Raw genomic sequence first — 20,546 nt, 5'->3', positions numbered from 1 at the left:
CTTCACAACCCTGCAATGTAGGTATTACATTCATACTACAAATAAATGGGAGACTTAAAAGTTAGATGACGTGCCCCAGGTCACACAGTAAGTGGCAGAACTGGGATTTAAACCCAAGGTCAGCCTGATTCAAGGTTCCTGATCCTTTCCTGATACAATGCCATCTCTTCATTAGTATTTCTTCTAAGAAACTGAGTTTCTCATCATTCCTAAGTGGATGCAAAGTAAACAGCAGTGACCGCCCTCCTCCACTTTCCACCCCAAGCCCTTACTCCACTACTCCAGAAATAGCCTGTACTTCATTCCTTGTCTCAGGAACACTCGCCTCCCTTCCTCCAAATAGACTAGGTAAGTTATCAACTTAGGAAAACAACTGACATATTCTGACAAATATTTATTCTACTATACTCCCAAATTTAACTTCCCAAAAAAAATCTCATTTCTTCTCAAAAATTCCTGCTTAGCTGAATACCTCATATTGTGGGCATTCAATGCAAAAGTACATATGCCAAATGCTTAATAAGATTTAATTTTCTCTCTCGAGAGAGGTAAATGTGATACGTAAGTCCCATTCCTTTCCCCTACCCAGCCCACGTCTATCAGATACTCAAATGTGATGAAAATTAAAAAGAATGTACAAACATGTTTTAAACTACTAAGAGCACTATCTTTCCATTGCTCTTTTTAGGACTTTCATTGCTCATAAGGACTTAATTTCCTAAGTCCTCCCTTCCCCCACCATGCTTCCCCCAATACCCCCATTCAGCAGTGCTGGTTCCCTCTCCAGTTAGAGGAATGGAAATTGATTGGCTGTCTTGTACAGGGATTCTCAGAGGGCAAGCCAAAGAACTGAAGTTGGTTTTCATGGAGTAAACCAGCTCAACCAGGCCTCCGTGCCTAAGTCCTTGCCGTGAAGGCCCAGCCACAACAAAACTGCCAGGCAGGCAGTTCATTTTCTCTTAGGAAGGCAGCAGATTCCCCACATCATGTCTGCACTAGAATACTGCAGCCAGCGGGGAGAAGAGGTGGGTCACTTCAATTACATCAGAAAAAATCCAATGGGACCATCAAGGACCTCTCCCATTATGTCCCGACTTTAAAGTCCTTATTATTAAGCAGTCAATGATACCCAGGACTTTGTCACCAAACTTTTACAAATGTCAACATGGCCTTAGGACGGGCCAGACATCCACCTACTCTGTGGCCTTGAACCCAGTCAGGCCTCTCAGTGATCTTTCCAGGGCTCCACCCCACCTTGCCACAGAACTCCAGGAGCCATGAAACACGGGAATCTCTCTCTTTCCAAAGCTCAGAAAGAATGAAGGCAGCTACAGTCCAGGGTGAGACCAAGTAGCTGAGCTTTCTGCTTGATGTGCAAAGAGAAAACTTGAGTAGCAGGGACACAGGGCCAACTGGCTTCTTATATGTGCCACTGCTAGAAAAAACTAAGTAAAGGGACTACAGGGGCTGGGAAGGAGGCAAGCAGCAACCAGGAAGGGCTGGGTTAGGAAGGAGCACGGCTCCAGAGGAAACCTTTCTGATCTGAACTCTTCCGCTTGTGCTGTCTCCAGGCTCCACTTTCTCATCTCCAGATGAGAGAGAAGTAGAACTTCTGGTTCAAGTGCTGAGGTCCTTTGAGATCTCTGTAAATACAGTTCACTCAGTCAACATTTATTGAATAGTCACTGTTTACTGAGTCCAGAGGAGGGAGGTAGAATCAGTTGAGTACAAGAGTTTAGTCTGAGGTTTGATTGGAAGCCCATCCTGCAATAGTGACTGCTCCTGAAACCCACCAGACCCTGCTTGCTGTAGGGCAGAACACTGAGAAACCACGTTTGTTGCGTTGTAGAGAAACCACATCCCCTTCCACCTTCCCCCTGGACTGTGTCCTTTGATACATGGAGACAGGTAACAGCTACTGGGATTATCTGGGCTCCTTCACTGGGGCCATGGGAAATTCACAAAGTTCATAGATCCTCTCTCACCTCACAGAAAGCCAACAGCTAAAGAAGAGATGTCCATGAGAGAGGCGTCTAGAAGGCTAAATGAGCAGTGATGGGGGGTCAGAACAGGAAGACCTAGGGCTGCTGGCAGGGGGGGTATTTGGAAGGAGGCAGTGAAGCCCCAAGACGAGGATGACAGGAAATGGGCTCGGCATGTTGTGGCCTCTCCGCCTGTCTACTGAGGAAGTTCAAAGGCTTCTCCTCAGGACAGGGGATGGGAGAGGGGTGAGGAAAGATCTAAGGAAATAAGGACCTCAGAAGACCCCCTCAAATTCAGAACAAAGGACTTCCGGTCTAAATACGTTCTGTATGTTTTCTCCTGAGCTACAACTCAGCAACCTCACCAGGGCCCCAAACAAACCACACATGGCTCACTTAAGGTAGAAACGAAAACCTGCTTTATAAGGCTGCGTGGCCACCACTGGCTTCTCTGCTGAGATATGAGGTGCCAGCCAGGCAGACAGGTGACAAAGGGTGACCCTTCCTCACCTTCTCCCCATCACTACCATCCCCCCGGCCCTACAAATACCCATCTCTGTAATGCAACCACTTCAAAAAATACTCTGAGGAGGGACAGGGTGAAAGGGGTAGGAGTTCAGACTGGTCTGAACAGCAGGCTGGTTCCCGTGAGGTAGCTGATGCCCATGCTCCTGGGCAGAGGCTTTTGGAGAGAGGCCAATTATGTGCTCACAGCCAGAAGGGAGTCACTGGTTGACTGGAAAGTGGAGGAAGTAGAAAGTCTTGAAGTCCGCCCAGAGTACTTGATCACAGGTAACGTCTGAGTGGAAAGGCTGGGCTCTTTGCTGGTGTCCTCACTGTCCTTTGAGGAACTGGGTTTCTGGGGATAAGGGGAAAGGCCAGTTTGAGTCTTCTTGGATTTGGGCGTGGTCCCATCTTCAGAGAGTAGTAGGCTTCCCTCACAGGAGCTGTGTTTTCTGGAGGGAATAGGTGGTGAAAGAAATGGCTGAGACATTGTTACTGAGACTTTACCTTAGGATTTGCCTTCAGAGTCTGGAGCAGGCATTCACAACATTACGGTGTTGTAGGCCATAATTACATGGATATGTAATAACCATAAAAAAATATTCTATTTACTTGAAGGCTTGAGATCTGCAGTGCAAGAGTGAATGGAGGTGCGGGTAGCGGGCTAACGACTTCCCACAGCTAGTGGGTATGGCTGACAGTGGTCGCTTCAGGAGGCGCTTCTGTCCTCCAGCTCAGCTTCCCTGGGCATACCAAGAGCTACCAGGAAAAGGATGCTATGGCTGCATGTCCTGACACTCCCATCAACCCCCAGCTGAAGAATGCTGATCTCACTGCCACAGTCTGGGAAGACGGGAAGGAAGAAAACTCTCCAAACTCACAGCCAGCAGCCCATCCCTTGCCCAGGCAGCACTCACCCCAGCTTGCTAGTCTCTGATTTGCTGAAGGCATTGAGTATCACGTCATCCTTTGAGACAGTCAGAAGTGTTGTCGGGAGAGACCACTAAGAGCAAAGGAATCAATGAGACCAAAAGGGCTTGGCAGAGGCAAGGCAGGAGTGTTTGGGGTCTTGGGACCCTCCAGCTCTACCTCTAAGTGGATCATGGGGCTCTCCCCTTCCCTACCCTTCAGGTGTAGGCCCAGGTGGGTAAAAGTCTCAGTTCTCTTCTGAATCAGACAAGAAGTTGAGGCCTACAAAACACTTTGATCCTTGAAAGAAAGGTACCCAGGGAATCCTGGAGGCAACTATTCCCTTGAAAGGAAAGAGTAGTGAGACAGAAGCACAGCCTAGCAGAGAAGTGAGAGAGGCCTGTACATACCAATCCAACTCCTGATGCACTCATAAGGCAGAGGGAGGGGCCTGCGAAGGAGCTGTCCTCCACACTGGCAGCACTCACCACTGGAGCAGAATCAGAGACAACTCCCATGTGGAACCCTTTGTAGCACCAACTCCGGAGCAGATCGACTCCTAGGACAAGATTAGCAGGAGTTGTGGTTTAAGAAAGCAGAATCAACTGGCCAATTCTTCTTTCCAGAGAGGCCTACTTCTTGGTATACTGGGATTTAATCTCTCACTAAACATGGCTTTCTGAGGGCTGGGAGGGCACATCACCTTTAAGCTTGTTGCCATGGTATTTCTGTTCCCATTGGGTGGTGAGAATGTTGAAATATCGTGGCTGCTCAAAAAAGCGGAGATAGCGAGAGGAGATATGAGAAGGAAAAATTCGTTCAAACTGACCACGGCGAGAAAACTCATCTTCCATCTCAACCAGAATCCGAACATCATCTGGTGTCAGAACATCTAGCACAGATGCATAGAAGTCCTGTGGTCCAAGAAACAGGGAGAAAAAGTGTGTGACAGAGAGTGTAAACCAGGGGCAGAGACTCAAGAAGCTGGGGGACAGGGATCACACCCCTGGGGTCCCACAGCTCCAGGACTCTCATGGAACTACTGAGGGCAGCCTAGTGGGCCAGCTCTGAAAGACATCTGTTCCTAAGTCTACTGAACTTAGCTAGTGGGGAAGACACTCTTATTTGGGGTCGGGGGAGCCACTGGGGCTGAGAGGTTAAGTAGTTTGTTGGGTAAAGTCAAGATGAGGATCCAGCAATTCAGATTTGGCACCAGTCCTGTATTTGCCATGCTTAAATCCAGCTCCCTTATCTGCTCTGAGAAAGTCAGCTTCCTGGGGTCTCTCACTGTGCCTCTCAGAGAAAGAAACCAAAGGGCAAAAGTCTACAGCTTGGACAAGAGAGGGCAAGAAAACATGGTAAAGACAATTAATGCTCTCCCAGAATGACAGACATGCCAAAAAATCTCTGTGCATCAGAGGATCACAGGCCTGGATTAAGAAACCCTGCTCTAAAGAAAAGCTGGTTGCAGCCAGGAGCAGAGGCTCACACCTGTAATCCCAGCACTTTGGGAGGCTGAGGCAGGTGGATCATTTGAGATCGGGAGATCAAGACCAGCCTGACCAACATGGAGAAATCCTGTCTCTACTAAAAAATATAAAATTAGCTGGGTGTGGTGGCGCATGCCTGTATTCCCAGCTACTCGGGAGGCTGAGGCAGGAGAATCACTTGAACCCGGGAGGCGGAGGTTGTGGTGAGCCAAGATTGCACCATTGCTCTCCAGCCTGGGCAACAAGAGTAAAACTCCGTCTCAAAAAAGAAAAAAAAAAAAGAAAAGAAAAGCTGGTTGCTTTTGGGTCCTGAATGTTTAACCAGGGAAGTTTTCTTCTAGCACTGGGGGGAAGACCAACCTCCTACCTGATCAGGAATTTTCTGGGTCAGATAATAGGCTTTCTTCATCTTCTGTGCAGTGACATGCTCTGGAGCCATTCGACATTTGTCCCCGGGGGAGGTGGGCAAGCTACAGCAGAGGCCGGAAAGAAAGCAAAGGGCAGGGTCAGCAGCTTTGTATTTGGAGGAAATATGGAGAAGGTCCAGTCCAGCAGATACCCTTCTCGAGATAAGACAAAGATGCATGAACAGAGGTTACTTGAGTAGTAGGTTGGACTAAAATACACTCCCCAAAAGTAACCTGAGAGTCATCAAATATTAAGTGAAAGGGTACAAACCACCATCTTTAGGTTGAATTTGAATGATAAAAAATGAGGACCTTGCAATAAGCCTTATTGTGGTATATACTTCAGTTTGTTTTAATTCGGTGAACACTTAACTATATACCCAGCTCTGTCCTACTGGCTGTGTGACCCTGGGCAACTGACTTCACCTCCCTTCACCTCAGTTTCATCACCCACATTACTACAATTACCATAATCACTGTTGAGAGGAATGGTGAGACTCTGTCTCTAAAAAAATAATACTAATGAAAAAAAGATGATTAAAAAGCAACTCTTGCCCCCAAGGAGCTTACGGTATGGCAGGTGGGATACGTCAAATGACAACCACTGAACAGAGCCAAACATGAGTCTACAAGGTACAGTGGGGAAAGCAAGTTTTGTTATCAGGCAAATCAGGATTTGAATTCCAGTCCTACCACTCTCCAGTTGAATGACTTTGATAGGCTACTTAATCCCAAAGAGCTTCAGTTTTCTCCTCTGTAAACTGCAGGTACAAATACTAACCTTACAGGGTTATTGGAAGGATAAATTATAGGGTTTTCCTCACACATCTCAGATACTAAGTAAATATAAACTCCCTCCTCTCAAGAGTGGTTCCCAATGCTTTATGGTATGAAAAAAGAAAAAAAAATGGCCATACTGAGTTGGCTTCATGAAGATGTATAAGCTAGACTTTGATGAACAGTAGAGGTTAATGGCAGGTCTGGCTATGGGCATTTCAGGAGGAAGAAACCCCATAAGCAGAGGAAAGAACACTATGGGGAATAGCAAGAGGCAATAAACATTTCAGAGAAGAGACTGGACCAACTGGTCCTTAAGGATCACTCTGACCTTGAGGTTGTGTGAGTGATCCAGTTTGTCAGGGCACAGGAGCCAGGAGAGGAAGAAGAGAGATACACCAAGAAAAAGGAAGCTGAGACCCTGACTGCCCAGGTAAGGAGTTAATTTTTTTTTTTTTTTAGAAACAGGGTCTTGCTATATTGCTCAGGCTAAAGAGAGTACAGTGGTTATTCACAGGCGTGATCATCATAGTGCACTACAGCTTTGAACTTCTGGCCTTAAAAGATCCCCCTGCTTCAGCCTCCCATGTAGCTGGGACTAGAGACACACACCAGTGTGCATGTTTAAATCTAATTCCTAGGCCTGTGGTTCCTGAGCAGAGGATCAACATAACTGAACATACTTGAGAGGCACTGATGTGGCATGGTAGCATGTTAGTGGACTGTAGGGGCAAGACTGAGCAGCAAGGGAAACCAGGCAGAAGGGAGTACCCAGAATCCATTCCTTCCCAGAAACTACAGCAGGGCTATTCATGCTGCCAGCGGAGCTGTGAAGAAACAGGGGCCTCACCTGGTGGTGGAGCTGCTGCAGCTGCTAGGGCTGGAAATGACATCCTCTGCATTGGGCAGGACAAAACCTGCCAGATTCAGAAGGTCACGAATCATCTGGCCTTTGATGCTGATATCCAGTGGAGAGTTGGAGTGGAGGCTTCAGAAAAAGGATAAAAAGAATGATCAAAGCAGTACTCCGAAACAGTCTCTGGTCATATGTGCAACTCAGGGCTAGTCTCATTTACTTCCTGGATTCCCTAGGATGAAAGCTGCTCAAACATTCCCATGCAGGATCACCATCACAAGACTCTCTTGCCCCAAAGACGGTGAATAACCTCAAAACCTGCCCATGACCTTGATCTGCTAAAGGAAAGCAAGCGGTAAGGATCCACTTAAAAAGAACAACTTGGCCGGGCGCGGTGGCTCAAGCCTGTAATCCCAGCACTTTGGGAGGCCGAGACGGGCGGATCACGAGGTCAGGAGATCGAGACCATCCTGGCTAACACGGTGAAACCCCGTCTCTACTAAAAAATACAAAAAACTAGCCGGGCGAAGTGGCGGGCGCCTGTGGTCCCAGCTACTCGGGAGGCTGAGGCAGGAGAATGGCGTAAACCCGGGAGGTGGAGCTTGCAGTGAGCTGAGATCCGGCCACTGCACTCCAGCCTGGGCGACAGAGCCAGACTCAGTCTCAAAAAAAAAAAAAAAAAAAAAAAAAAAAGAACAACTTGCCAGGCGCGGTGGCTCACACCTGTAATCCCAGTACTTTGGGAGGCCGAGGTGGGCGGATGATGAGGTCAGGAGATCGAGACCATCCTGGCTAACACAGTGAAACCCTGTCTCTACTGAAAATACAAAAAATTAGCTGGGTGTGGTGGTGCACGCCTGTAGTCCCAGCTACTCGGGAGGCTAAGGCAGGAGAACTCTCTTGAATCCGGGAGGTGGAGGTTGCAGTAAGCCGAGACCACACCACTGCACTCCAGCCTGGGTGACAGAGTGAGACTCCATCTCAAAGGGGGAAAAAAAAAAAAGAACAACTTACTAGAGTGGCAATGGGAGCGTGAGGATAATGGAAGGATTCTATTGTGAGTGTCCTGAGAATACCACCTACCTTGGGGAAATGTTGACTTCCAGGACCCAGGGCTTGAGGTTTTCGTCTAGCATGATGTCAAAACCAAAGAGTTCGTGGCAGCTATACGGCCGCCGCACATACATCTTGAGCAGACTCGTCACGTAGGGCTCTGACCTGGTCACGGGGATGAGGAAGTACTCAGTTCAGCTCCTCCCAGAGGGCTCTACCCAGAGCTATCCTGCCAAAAGAGTGGCCCAGAGATAGGCAGGCAGAAGCAACCCAGGAAAGGTAGCTGTCAAGAGATGCCTCTGATCTGGGACCAGCTCCTGGGGATGAAGTTCAGTAGATGAGCAGAACTTAACTCTGGCCACTCCTTCCTATTCTCCATCCTTAAAACCAAACCACAGCAGGGGCAAAGTCCAGAGCACAGCAGTGTGAGGCCTGGGAGAAAGGAGGGGGGTCAGCGGCAGGCCCCACACCCAGGTTGGCAATGTGACTCACGAGATGATGGTTTTGACAACAACATCCTTTATCTTCTCCCAGATGGCATCACTATTGACTCCCTTCTGGCTCAGGTAGTTCCACAAAGCCTTCAGTGCCCTGCAGAGGAGAAAGAGGAAGTATTAGGAATTATATTCTAGGAATGAGTGACAAAACAAAGTAAGAAGAGACCTAATGGTATTTTCTTCATATCTCTTCCTTTGACAGTTTAAATTATGAAAGAGACGAACTTGGATGCAAATAGACCAATTCTTTTTTTTTTTTTTTTTTTTTTTTTGAGATGGAGTTTTGCCCTTTCACCCAGGCTGGAGTGAAGTGGCGCGATCTCGGCTCACTGCAACCTCTGCCCCCGAGGTTCAAGTGATTCTCCTGCCTCAGCCTCCTGAGCAGCTGGGATTATAGGCGCCCGCCACCACGCCCAGCTAATTTTTGTATTTTTAGTAGACAGGGTTGCGCCATGTTGGCCAGGCTGGTCTCGAACTCCTGACCTCAGGTGATCCACCCACCTTGGCCTCCCAAAGTGCTAGCATTACAGGCATGAGCCACCACATCCGGCCTCAAATAGACCAATTCTGAATTGGTAATTGTTATCTCTGGGTCTTATATTAATCCTCCACTCACCATGCCCCTGAACTTCCCAAAACCCCAGAACCCTGTATTCCTCTAGGCCTTCACTGGCCTGGGACACTCTGCCCTCAGTACCATTTGTGGCCCTGGCAGGCCATTTCATCTGCATTGGCCTGGTACTCGGCATTCTTTTTATTGACACTGTAGTTGGTCAGGTGCATGAACTTATTGCCAAGGCTCTTCATGGAAGGAGAATACCTGGAAGTAAGCAAAAAAAAGGCAGAGGTAAGATGGTGACAGAGCAGATGGAGAAGGGGCCAAACATTTCCCCAAATACTGAAGAGGTGAAGAACAAGTACACAGATCTTTTCACAGCCACAAGAGCCTGAGAAGTGTGTCTGTTGGCCAAGTTCTGAAAAACCACAGCTAAACTCATCTCCTTTATCCCACCTCAGTCCCGTATGCAGGAAGATATTCCCCAGATTTAACGAAGTAGAGAGCCTCCTTATTTCCCATTTCCTGCCTTCTCCCTTGCTAACAAAAACTATCAAAATATTTGTTATTTTCCTGTTTGGTGTCTTCTAGTTTCCCTCCCTCTGAGGAAAACAAATCCCCAATATTGTCAGAGGATACCTCACCACTGTTACATACTTGCAACTGGCAAAGCGGACCAGTCCATCCGAAAAGAGGTAAATCCGCAGAGGATCGTAGGAAGTGACGTAAACATAGATCCGCAGGTCAAACTTGCTGCCGCTGATGAGGTAGGGTTTGTGTAGATACCTACATAAAACAAAGGCCAGCTTCTCATCCAGCCACATGATGGGGCTCAGTGGGAAACCAAGCCACAGAAAAAGCCAGCTAACAGTCCCCAAGATAAAGACCTTAGAACCGTTGGCTAAGGAAGCTCTTTGGCTGGGAGAACAAAGGGCAGAAGAACATTGTAAGAAGGGAACCTCGAGGCCAAGGAGGTGGGAGGATGGGGTAAGGGATATGTGCTACAGGCTCACCTCTGTACCAGGAGGGGCCTTCGCTTAGGGAGCTGACTCCACTTATGAATAACCTGGATGCCAATGCCTCGAGCTGATGCTGGCTAGGAGCAGAAAGGAGATGAGATTTGCTCCAGGTCCAATACTCTGTTGTTCCCACTCAGACCATAGTCTCCTGCCCACTGTGATTCACTCACTGGCTTCACAATCCACTTTTGGCGGCTGCTGCTCTCCCACGCTTTGCGCAGGAGCTTGGCGTCCTGGGGCAGGATAAAGGACTGGGGGAAGAAACTGAACTCCTTCTTGCCAAAGCGGCTCTGCATGCGTGACAGGTTCCGCCATAGCCGGTCCTTCCTCCCAATCTGGAATGAGCCTGGGAAATGGTTTAGCTACAAAAGGAAAAAGGGTGAGTGCAGGAAGAGGGCAGAAGTGAGGCCATAAGGAAGATGACAAGACTCTACCATTCCAACTTCTTTAGCAGCACTCCAAGCTGTTGTTCCATCTTACTATCACCACCCTAATGGTCCTTAAGTATCCAACTGCAGAGCACTCACCAAAAGATAATTAAAACACAGACAAAACAGAGTAATGTAAGACAGATATGATATTCACCTTAAGTGCAAAGAAAAAGCTATTACACCTTTTCCATGAAACCCTACGGGATGAGGACAGAAAAGCATTTCACCTTTAGTAAGTCTGGGGGCAAGGGACTCATTCATTCCAACGTGAGACCAGAAGTCCTCTTTACACATACTCAGCTTGGGAGAATGGAATGTGCAGTGGTCATAGGGAAACATAATAAACAGAAAACAGACAGTCTAACTCAAGACACTAAATCAGAGGAAAACGTGCCTTTGAGAAGCTGCAACTGCAGGATTTCAGAGCTACACCCTCCTATGAGGTTGGATTTCAGGAGAGGGACTCCGCTGCCCCCACATAGCAAGAAGCTCTAAAATACTGCAGCTGAACTGGAGATGTACGTGATCCACTGGAGTCTCTCACTGTACCCCCATCCTGTACCTTCTCCTCTGTACAGCTTCCTGACTTCTCCATGGTCATCATCCTCTTCCCGCCCCCTACCCCCTACCCACATCATCACCCTCCTCTTGGCCTAGTCCAAAGTCCAGGGAAACAGCTCCTCAGAAAGGGCCCCTACCTTCTGATGCTCTCGAATGGATCGGAAACTAGGAGACTTCATGTGGTGACCCCAACAGCCCAGCCAGTCATCGTTTCCTATGGGAGGTACATCAGGAATCAGCCTTGCTAACAGCCCAGTCCAGGGACAGAGAAAGGCCCAGAGGCCCCAGAACTGGGCACAGCTCCCAGACTTGGTTTTCAAAGAGTTGCTATGGAGCTGTCCTACATGAGGCCCTGGGGCCAGGGACAGAACAATGGCCCTTTGTCTCTCAATTCTGAACAACAGGCTTAGCCCAGGATTTCAGAGCTACACCCTCCTATAAGACTGGATTTCAGGAGAGGGCCCCAGCTGCCCCCACATAGGCACGAGGTGTCTAGAGCTCTCCCCCTACTCAAAGCCCATCTATTTGGGGCAAAAAGAACAGGTTCACAGTAAGGCAAGCAACTCACTTTTGCTGATTTTGAAGTGGGACCGTCCAATGGTCTGCTTGACAATGTTGGGGGTCACTGTGCTCATCTTCCACCGGAGCAACTTCCTCTGCTCCCAGGGAAGTTTCTCCACTGGGAAGAATGCAAGGGGTGTGGGGATGGGGGGTGGAGAAGAGCAGAGAGTCATGATGAGAAGACAAAAAAGATGGTATGGCTGCCCATTTTTCCCTGGGCAGGCAAGTCACTATTGCTCCAGATCAGGGTTTCAGAGGAGCACACTTTGGGAAGGAAGAGGGGCTGTGCAGGAATGAGGAACAAAGAAAGGGAAGACTGAAAGGGAAAAGCAGCAAGGTTGGAGAGCATGAACTCAGCATGACATGGCAAGGCTGAAAAGGGTCAGCTAAAGGACAGACAAGAAAAAGGTTGCATTAGACCTACGACCATGTGGGGAACTGAGCACAGTTCTGGAAACCCTCTCCCACCTACTGCCACCTCCTCCCAACTTAGCTCTCAACCTTCTCCCGGGGGCTCTTCTGGGGTTTGACACTTGGCCAGGTTTACCTCTCTCATCCCGAGTGCCAAAATAGATGGTAGGGGGAACGTTGGGAAAGAGACTGTAGATGAGGGCTGGTCGGACAACTTTCTCATGATTGGAAAGGGGTTTGGTCAGAATTTCCATACAGCTTCTAAGACGAAAAACAAACATGGACTAGAGAAAGGGAAAAAGCAACAGCCCTGAAGTGTTGTTACTATGATGTACGATTTCTTTCCAAGTGCTGTCTTTTAACTTGTGATTCTAAAAAGCCAGGTGCTCAATAATTAATAATTATTTTATACATATTATTCCATAAGGTACTAGGCTAACCTACATATAACCACACCATTAAATGTCACCTAAAGACAAGGTTTTCCAATACTTCATTCTGCAATACAGCTCCAAAATTTTCTGTGACAAGACATTGTCTGGGAAAGTCCCTGACAGGAGTGGTTCTGAGGGGAAATGAATGTGGGTGGATACTAGTAGAAGAATGTGCTATGCTAAGACGAATAAATAAATGAGGGAAGAAAAGAATGATGTGAAAATTACGAAGGAGGAAAACCAAAAAAGATCTGAGGTGTAGAGACTTTTAAATAGAAAAAGGGGAAAAAGCAATAGAAAGAAAAGAAACAGTGATACTTCTAGTTCATTTTATATTTAAGTTTCATCTAAAGATTCACGGACTGTTAGTGCTTGTCTCCATTTTGGAAGTGATTTGTGACACTGGAATTTTAGGTAACAGTATGGGAACAAAGATCTGGATGTAACGAAGAGATGTGGCTGATCTGGGGCCATGGGGTTCCCTACTGTTATTCCAACAAGGGCTTGGCCAAGGCTGTCTCAAGGGGTGTCAACATAGCAGACATATCAACTACCTGTCAGGTATAAGCTGACAGACTCAGATCATTCCTTTAACTAGCACTGAAAAATGGAGAAAACAGCTATTACTCTTTACAATTTAGATAATATAATCCACGAATATTATTATAACATTAATTTTTAGTTTAAAAAAGCCACTTTACCTGTTATTATTTTCAGCATGACAGAAATAGGCACTGTACATGAAACATTTCAGTGTTTTAAATCTTAAAGATTTTTAATGAATTTTAGGGAATCAAGTTAAATACTAATTCCCAATGAAAAATTCCTATTAATTCAACTCTATTCCTCATTTTCAAAATTTTTTCTTCAAAGGCTTTTGGTTTACTGAGTAGAGAATTTAAGATTGTTGAAGTCAGTAAGAATGAGTTAAAATTTAAAAACAAAGATAGAGGCCGGGGGCAGTGGCTCACGCCTATAATCCCAGCACTTTGGGAGGCCGAGGCAGGCGGATCACCCGAGGTTGGGAGTTCGAGACAAGCCTGACCAACATGGGGTAACCCCCATCTCTACTAAAAATACAAAATTAGCCGGGCATAGTGGTGCATGCCTGTAGTCCCAAATACTCGGGAGGCTGAGGCAGGAGAATGGCTTGAACCCGGGAGGCAGAGGTTGTGATGAGCCGAGATCACGCCATTGCACTCTAGCCTAGGCAACGAGAGCAAAACTCCATCTCAAAAAAAAAAAAAAAAAAAAGATAGAAACATAAAATGGTACAGCCACTCTGGAAAAGTTTTGGCAGTTTCTTAAAAAACTAAACGTGCAATCATCATACAACCTAGTAATTGCACTCCTGGGCATTCATCCCAAAGAGATGAAGACTTATATTCACACAAAAATACGTACATGATTATTTATAGCAGCTTTATTCATAAGAGCCAAAAGCTGAAAACAACCCAAATATCCTTCAACAGGTGTATGGTTAAACAAACTGTGGTACAACCATACCACAGAACACTATCCAGCAATAAAAAAGAATGAGAACTATTGATACATGCAACAACCCAGGTCAATCTCCAAAGAATATGCTGAGTGAAAAAATGTCAATGTCAAAAGGTGACATACTGCTGTCACTCTATCTGGGTAACATTCTTGAAATGACAAAAAGGAGAACTAGTGGTTGGCAGGGGATTAAGGAGGGAATGGGAGTAGGAGGGAAGTAGGTGTAGCTATAAGGGTAGCAGGAGGAGGAATTCCTACAGTGATGACAACATTCTGTATCTTTTTTTTTTTTTGAGACAGTCTTGCCTCTTGTCACCCAGGCTGGGGTGCAGTGGCGCGATCTCAGCTCACTGCAACCTCTGCCTCCCAGGTTCATGTGATTCTCCTGCCTCAGCCTCCCGAGTAGCTGGGATTACAGGTGCCCACCATCATGCCCAGCCAATTTTTGTATTTTTAGATGTTGTATTTTAGTAAAACACAGGGTTTCACCATGTTGGCCAGGTTGGTCTCAAACTCCTGACTTCAACTGATCTACTTGCCTCAGCCTCCCAAAGTGCTGGGGTTACAGGCGTGAGCCACTGTGCCCAGCAAAATGTTCCATATCTTGACTCTAACAATGTTAACAACATCCCAATTGTACTATATTGTACTTCTACAAGATGTTACCCAATGGGGGAAACTGAGTAGAGAGTACAGGGGACCTCTCTGCATTCTTTCTTACAACTGTATGTGAAATCTATAATTATCTCAATATCACAAGCTTACTTTAAAAACAAACAAAAAACCCTTGTGAGTCGTCTCACAAGAGTCCTAAACTTCTCCTCAAGAGACCTGGCTTCTAGTCTAGCCATGCTAGAAACTATGACCTTGGAACAGCTACTTCACTTCTCTGGTCCTCAATATATACACTGGACTTGATGGCTTCCATCTCTAAAATTACATGATTCTTACAGCACGACAGGAAATGCAGTGAAAATATTGTTGTGTAAAGAAACAGGTAGTGTTTCCAATGATTTTTCTGTTTTTCAGTGGTTGCCAAATTTTCCATAATAAATATACAAATACTTCATAATAGAGAAAAAATAAGATTTTAGCAATCTAAAAGTATTTTAGTCATCTTTAAAATGCAGAGTGGTTTGGAATTCATCTATCTCCATTTTTGGTCAGGTGCAGTGGCTCACACCCCTAATCTCAGTGCTTTGGGAGGCTACAGCAAGAGGATCACTTGAGACCAGAGTTCAAGACCAGCCTGGGTAATATAATGAGACCTTCCCCCACAACTCTACAAAAAAAATTTTTTTTAATTAGCTGGGTGTGGTGGGTGGTCCTGTAGTCCCAGCTGTTCAGGGGGCTGAGGCAGGAGGATTGCTTGAGCCCAGGAGTTCGAGGTTACAGTAAGCTATGATGGATCCACTGCACTCTAGCCTGGGCAACACAGCAAGACTCTGACTCTAAAAAATAAAAATATGTATTTCCATTTTCTTGAAAATTATGTTTAAGCCTCATATAGAGAAGAAGTTATGTGCAATTTGTAAAAGTTAATTAATTAATGAGCAAATGATTAACAAACATCTTTTGTGAATTTTATCTTATATATCAGGAAGGCTAAAGGGCTGTGTAGCAGTCCTGAAGTAGGCCCTTAAGTGTAAAAAAGGTAGGACTCCAAATCAATTACATGTCAAATATCTTTCTCCTATGAAGAGTGGAGGTACTTAATCAACAACCAATATATATAACCCGAAGTAGTTTTGCTTTTCTGGAAGGAGGATGGGTTGGGCTGAAAGTGACAACTTATGCATCAGACTCAGGGTGCCCGTGATGGGATTCACAGAGAATCCCAGTTCTCGCTCCCACTTTCCAAACAGCTCTGTCTCCACCTTACAGGTTAAGGGCTCTAAAATTGGTGTGCTGCTGCCACACCATCACATTTCACAGAGATGTAGCCCGTCTTGTCCATGCTAAACAAGGCAGAGAAGGCTCCCTTTATTCCTAGCTTCATCTAAGGCAGGGTTGATGCAAAGAAAAGCAACCCGACTCTGGGTGCTCCATATATTGGTCAAGCCCAATGATATACAGCTAGTTTTTCATTAAAAATTAGGGCCAGGTGCAGTGGCTCATCCCTATAATCCCAGCACTTTGGGAGGTCAACAATCACAGGTGTGTGCCACCATACCCAGCTAATTGTTTCTATTTTTAGTAGAGATGGGGTTTCACCATGTTAGCCAGCCTGGTCTTTAACTCCTGGCCTCAAGTGATCCACCCATCTTAGCCTCCCAAAGTGTTAGGATTATAGGCATAAGCCACTGTGCCCAGTCCATGATACTGTTTTTGTTGTTTTGTTTTTGAGACAGAGTCTCAATCCGTAACCCAGGCTGGAGTGCAGCAGCGTGACCTCAGCTCACTGCAACCTCCACCTCCCAGGTTCAAGTGATTCTCGTGCCTCAGCCTCCCAAGCAGCCGGGATTACAGGTGTGCACCACCATGCCTTGCTGATTTTTATATTTTTAGTAGAGACAGGGTTTTGCCATGTTGGCCAGGCTAGTCTCGAACTCCTGACCTCAGGTGATCCGTCTGCCTCAGCCTCCCAAAGTGCTGGGGTTACAGGTGTGAGCCACTGCGCCTGGCCCATGATACTGTTTTTAAGCCCCACAGATGAGATGTGCTTCTGGCCCCCCATTACTCCCTGTTCAAAAACTAAAGTCGCAAACGCAAAAATTTGGTAAAAATGCATTAGAGTTCTTAAGGCCATTAATGACTTGAGTAGTTAATCTCTTTATAATCTTTAAGAGACAAAAGATGAGCATCTAACAATGATCTATACAGCCACACTTACCTAGAGATCACGGCCACCGATTCGCTAGGGGTGACAGCACTTAATGAGGAGCACTCTGAGTCTCCTAGAGGAAGGAAGAACAGAGAAATTCTGACTAGAAAAGGCTGCAGCACAAGCTTACCAAGCCTAGGCAACTCTTCCTTGAATATCCTGGGCTCAACCCTTCTTGGGGAGCCACAAGCACCACCCTGCTGCTTTGCCTTCCTCAACAGAAGCAAGGGGAAGGTAAGACCAGTGGGACAGGAGGACTAGAGACCAAAGTCCTCTAGAAGGCACTACCTCCCTCTTAAGAACCCCAAACAAATGACTGATGTAGGTAATGTGAGTCAAGGACCTAGTACATAATTGTTAACCCCCTGCCCAAAATGTCATAACCAACTCCTAGTTGGAAGTGAAAGGGTTCCCTACTCACCCTCCTCCTCCTCATTCTCATCATGGCTACAACAGTCTTCCAAACCATCTACTAGTTCTTCTTCTGTATCTTCAGTCTCAGCCTGATCTGGCTGGAGGTCAGTAGCTGAACTAAAAGAAAGAATCATGCCCCCAGCCTAGTCAACTCCATCAAAGAGGTCACAGTTAGATTCTCATTCCTTCATCATCTCCCAGTATTTGCCCCTTCTCCATTACCAGTCTGCTACGTCTTGCCTGGACCTCACAACTCATTTCTCTTGTCTTCAAAGCTTAGGTCTAGGCATAGCTCCTCAACCTTACATCTCCCATTCTGCAAAGAGGCACTATGTTTTCCATTTCTTTGGTGTCCCTCATAGCATATAAGTACAACATTCTACATCTAAAAAACCATCAATGGGTATCTGGTAATTGACTTGAAATGTCCCTAGGCCACTCTCTGGGAACTCAGAAGAAGGCCTTAGTGGACCAAGTTTCCAGGAAAATAACAAAACACAAGAGAAGGAGCCAACTATGTGCGTGCCCTAACTATAAATGGCTGTCATGCCAAGAATGTCTGAAAACCTGATTTGGTTTAGAAAAAGTAGGAAAGTCACAGGCTTCAACACTTGGTGTTCACAATTCTTATTTCTCTCCTGGTTTTTACTTAAAATAGGGGTTGACGAACTCTTTCTCTAAAGGACCAGAAAGTAAATATTTTTGTTTGCAGGCCAGTCAGTTTATCACAACTACTCAGCTCTACCATTGTAACAAGAAAGCAGCCACAGACAACTGCAAATGAATGGACAAGGCTGCATTACAATAAAACTTTATTTACAAAAGCAGGCAACAAGCAAGATTTGGTCTGCAAGCTGTAGTTTCCCAACCCTTGCCCTGAAGTGAAAACCAAAAATTCTAGGGCAGCTAAAAAATAAAACCTTCAGAGGTACAGGGTCAATGCCATCCCAAATTATGGTATATACATTCTACTGCTCTAAATGAACCAAAAACATTATCCAACGTACCTAATATCCCTATCAGATGAGTCCAGCTCCCTGGCCTCCTCAGGTCTCTCCTTCTCAGACTGGCCCAGCTGGATGGAAGAGAGGCGGGTGGCCACGTTGGCTATGCCAAGAGTTTGAGGAGAAGGGGGACCTGGAGCTTTGCCTTCTCCAAATGGTGGGGGGTCAATTACAGATTCACAGGCAGGGCTGTGATTGAGCCCACTGGCATGTGAGGCAAGGAGGTGAATGCTGATACGTTTGGTACAGAAGACTGTATTGTCCAACCCCAAGGTATCTGAGGCACCAGGGAGGACCCGACCAACCAATCCAGCATCCTCCTGAGGAAACTGTTGATTTACCGCAGGAGGTTTCCACCGCCTGCTCCTGTTGAGGACGTTCCACTGGAAGCTGGAGTTCAGGAAACTAGACTGTTCAAACTGGCAGCCTTGCCTCGGCATCTTCTCAAAGCCTCTTGCAGTCAATTTCCTTACGGCCTCAGTGAACCGAATCTCCTTAGTTGGGGCCTGGGAATCAGAGTTGTCATCCAGAGCACAGGAAAGTGGCTCTGCCCTCATGGCTAAGTTATTCCGGTTATACCAGGAAGAGGCAACACTGGTGGTGGATGTGTCATGGGGGTTAGGGGTAGACAAGGCGATATGGGCACTGGCATCAGCTAGGACACTGCCAATGCTTTTGGGCACCTCATGGTCAACAGGCTGCGGTGCACAGTCTCCAGTACCCCCTGAATGATGCCAGGAGACAGGCTGGATCTTGGGTGGCGATACTGGCTTCAGGCCCTCTGTGGTCTGCAATAAAGGCACTTGCGTGCTATTTGGCCGCATGAAGGAATTATTATTCAGCATGGGCTTATAGGAGGAAGAGAGTGGAGATGGGATCTTCCCTGAGATGGCAGATGCCAGGCTTTTCCCTGAAGGGTTTTCCCCAGCCGCTGCCAAGCAGAGGTATGGTTCTGTGGATGAGGAGGCCATGGGCTGGGCCATGGGGAAGACCATGGAAGAAGTGGCCTTGTCGGCAGTGAGACTGACAGGGAGGCTCTTTTGAGGGAGAGAAAAAGGGCTTTTTTCTGATGGGCTCGAACGCAAGCAGAAAGACTCCAGTTGCTGGTAGGGTTTGTGCCTATAGCTGGAGCGGCGGTATAGGAGGGTGCTGTTGAACAAGTCCGGGAGACAGTGTAGGTAACAGGAACTGCTGTGGCCTGCAATGACAGCCGTGGTCCCAGAGCTACATAAAGTGCTAGGGCAAAAGAAATATGCTGGCTGGGGTGGGATGCCCAAGAGGGCTGGGCCCAACCCTGCTGACAGTGTCTCCACTTGCTTCTTTTCCAGCTTCCAGATTGGCTTCACTTGCTGATGGGCCTGAGGCCAGACTTTGCCCTCCGAGGGTTTCTCAGGTGGCGTGGCAGACACTGTGCCTGAGGGACCACTCTGCTTGAAGCTGTTTTTCTGGCGGAGGCCAATACTGTAGTGCTGTGCTCCTGCTGAGGCCATGAGGGGCCCACATCATGGCCACACGGTCTCATGGCCTGGCTCAGGTAAGGTGCCACACACCTCCGGTAGTAGCAGCTGCATCCTTGAAGTCCGTCAGTCTGAAGGGGAGAGAAATGATAGGAAATGTTACAGCGCCAGGAGGACGGATACCATGCTACAGTGGTCCTCAGGTAAGCAGTACAGTCCCACTTCAGCATTTTTGGGCAACCAGTCTTGGTCGTCATTTGGGGCCCTGGGAGAACACTAGATTTCCAGGGAGCTTCCAGTGGTCTTCCTATTGCCCTCATATGATCAAAGTTGGCTTCATTAAGGACAAAGACACTGAGGTGCCACCACCGTGAGGCCATTCATGAGTCCGCACTCTGTCACTCAGAAAGTTTTTCTCTCTCTCCAACAAAAAATACATCTTTCTGCCTCACCGCCCACAACTTTCCATGAGGGGCTACCTTCCCTCACCCAAAACCAGTGTGGCTAGGAATAAAGCAAATGTGGAGAGAGAAGAGTATCTTCCTTCTCATCAATCAATTCTGAAAGATGAAAGATTATTCGAGTCCAGGTGAGACAGCTCACACCTGTAATCTCAGCTTGAGCCCAGGAGTTCAAGACCAGCCTGCCCAATATGGCAAAACCCCATCACTACAAAAAATTAGCTAGGCATGGTGGCATGCACCTGAAGTCCCAGCTACTAGGGAGGCTGACATGGGAGGATCGTTTGAGCCTGGGAGGTGGAGGTTGAAGCGAGCCGAGATGGTGCCATGTACTCCAGCATGGGCAACAGAGTGAGACCCCATCTTAGAAAAAAAAAGGTGATCTGAAAAACTCGTTTTACATCTACTGCTCCCTAAATCAACTCAGCTGCCTCTGAT

At 46.9% G+C, this 20,546-nt stretch overlaps 1 protein-coding gene across 6 annotated transcripts in view; it reads right to left on the bottom strand.

Annotated features, from left to right (window-relative positions):
• Positions 1-1,655: 1,655 nt before the first annotated feature.
• The window catches only part of TTLL4 (tubulin tyrosine ligase like 4), a 46,022-nt gene continuing 27,131 nt past the window's right edge, over positions 1,656-20,546 (bottom strand). For 3 of the 6 annotated variants that reach the window (XM_009183081.1, XM_017946991.3, XM_009183080.3), the window contains 18 exons: positions 18,194-19,778; positions 17,194-17,303; positions 16,782-16,845; positions 12,151-12,275; positions 11,611-11,721; positions 11,180-11,256; positions 10,221-10,412; positions 10,045-10,127; positions 9,689-9,817; positions 9,173-9,295; positions 8,471-8,569; positions 8,009-8,143; positions 6,920-7,057; positions 5,253-5,355; positions 4,099-4,309; positions 3,806-3,954; positions 3,404-3,489; positions 1,656-2,938 (listed from right to left, as the gene is read on the bottom strand). In XM_009183081.1, the coding sequence (XP_009181345.1) occupies positions 2,683-2,938; positions 3,404-3,489; positions 3,806-3,954; positions 4,099-4,309; positions 5,253-5,355; positions 6,920-7,057; positions 8,009-8,143; positions 8,471-8,569; positions 9,173-9,295; positions 9,689-9,817; positions 10,045-10,127; positions 10,221-10,412; positions 11,180-11,256; positions 11,611-11,721; positions 12,151-12,275; positions 16,782-16,845; positions 17,194-17,303; positions 18,194-19,680 (3,678 nt within the window). In that variant the 5' untranslated portion in view covers positions 19,681-19,778 and the 3' untranslated portion in view covers positions 1,656-2,682. The remainder of the gene's footprint in view (positions 2,939-3,403; positions 3,490-3,805; positions 3,955-4,098; positions 4,310-5,252; positions 5,356-6,919; positions 7,058-8,008; positions 8,144-8,470; positions 8,570-9,172; positions 9,296-9,688; positions 9,818-10,044; positions 10,128-10,220; positions 10,413-11,179; positions 11,257-11,610; positions 11,722-12,150; positions 12,276-16,781; positions 16,846-17,193; positions 17,304-18,193; positions 19,779-20,546) is intronic. The other 3 variants (XM_017946992.1, XM_003907962.2, XM_017946993.1) reach the window with 3 other exon arrangements.

The sequence above is a fragment of the Papio anubis genome, chromosome 10 (genome assembly GCF_008728515.1).
Source record: "Papio anubis isolate 15944 chromosome 10, Panubis1.0, whole genome shotgun sequence".
Classification (NCBI taxonomy): domain Eukaryota; kingdom Metazoa; phylum Chordata; class Mammalia; order Primates; family Cercopithecidae; genus Papio; species Papio anubis.
The sequence above is the reverse complement of the archived record's forward strand: the minus strand, read 5'-3'. Positions and strand labels throughout refer to the sequence as shown.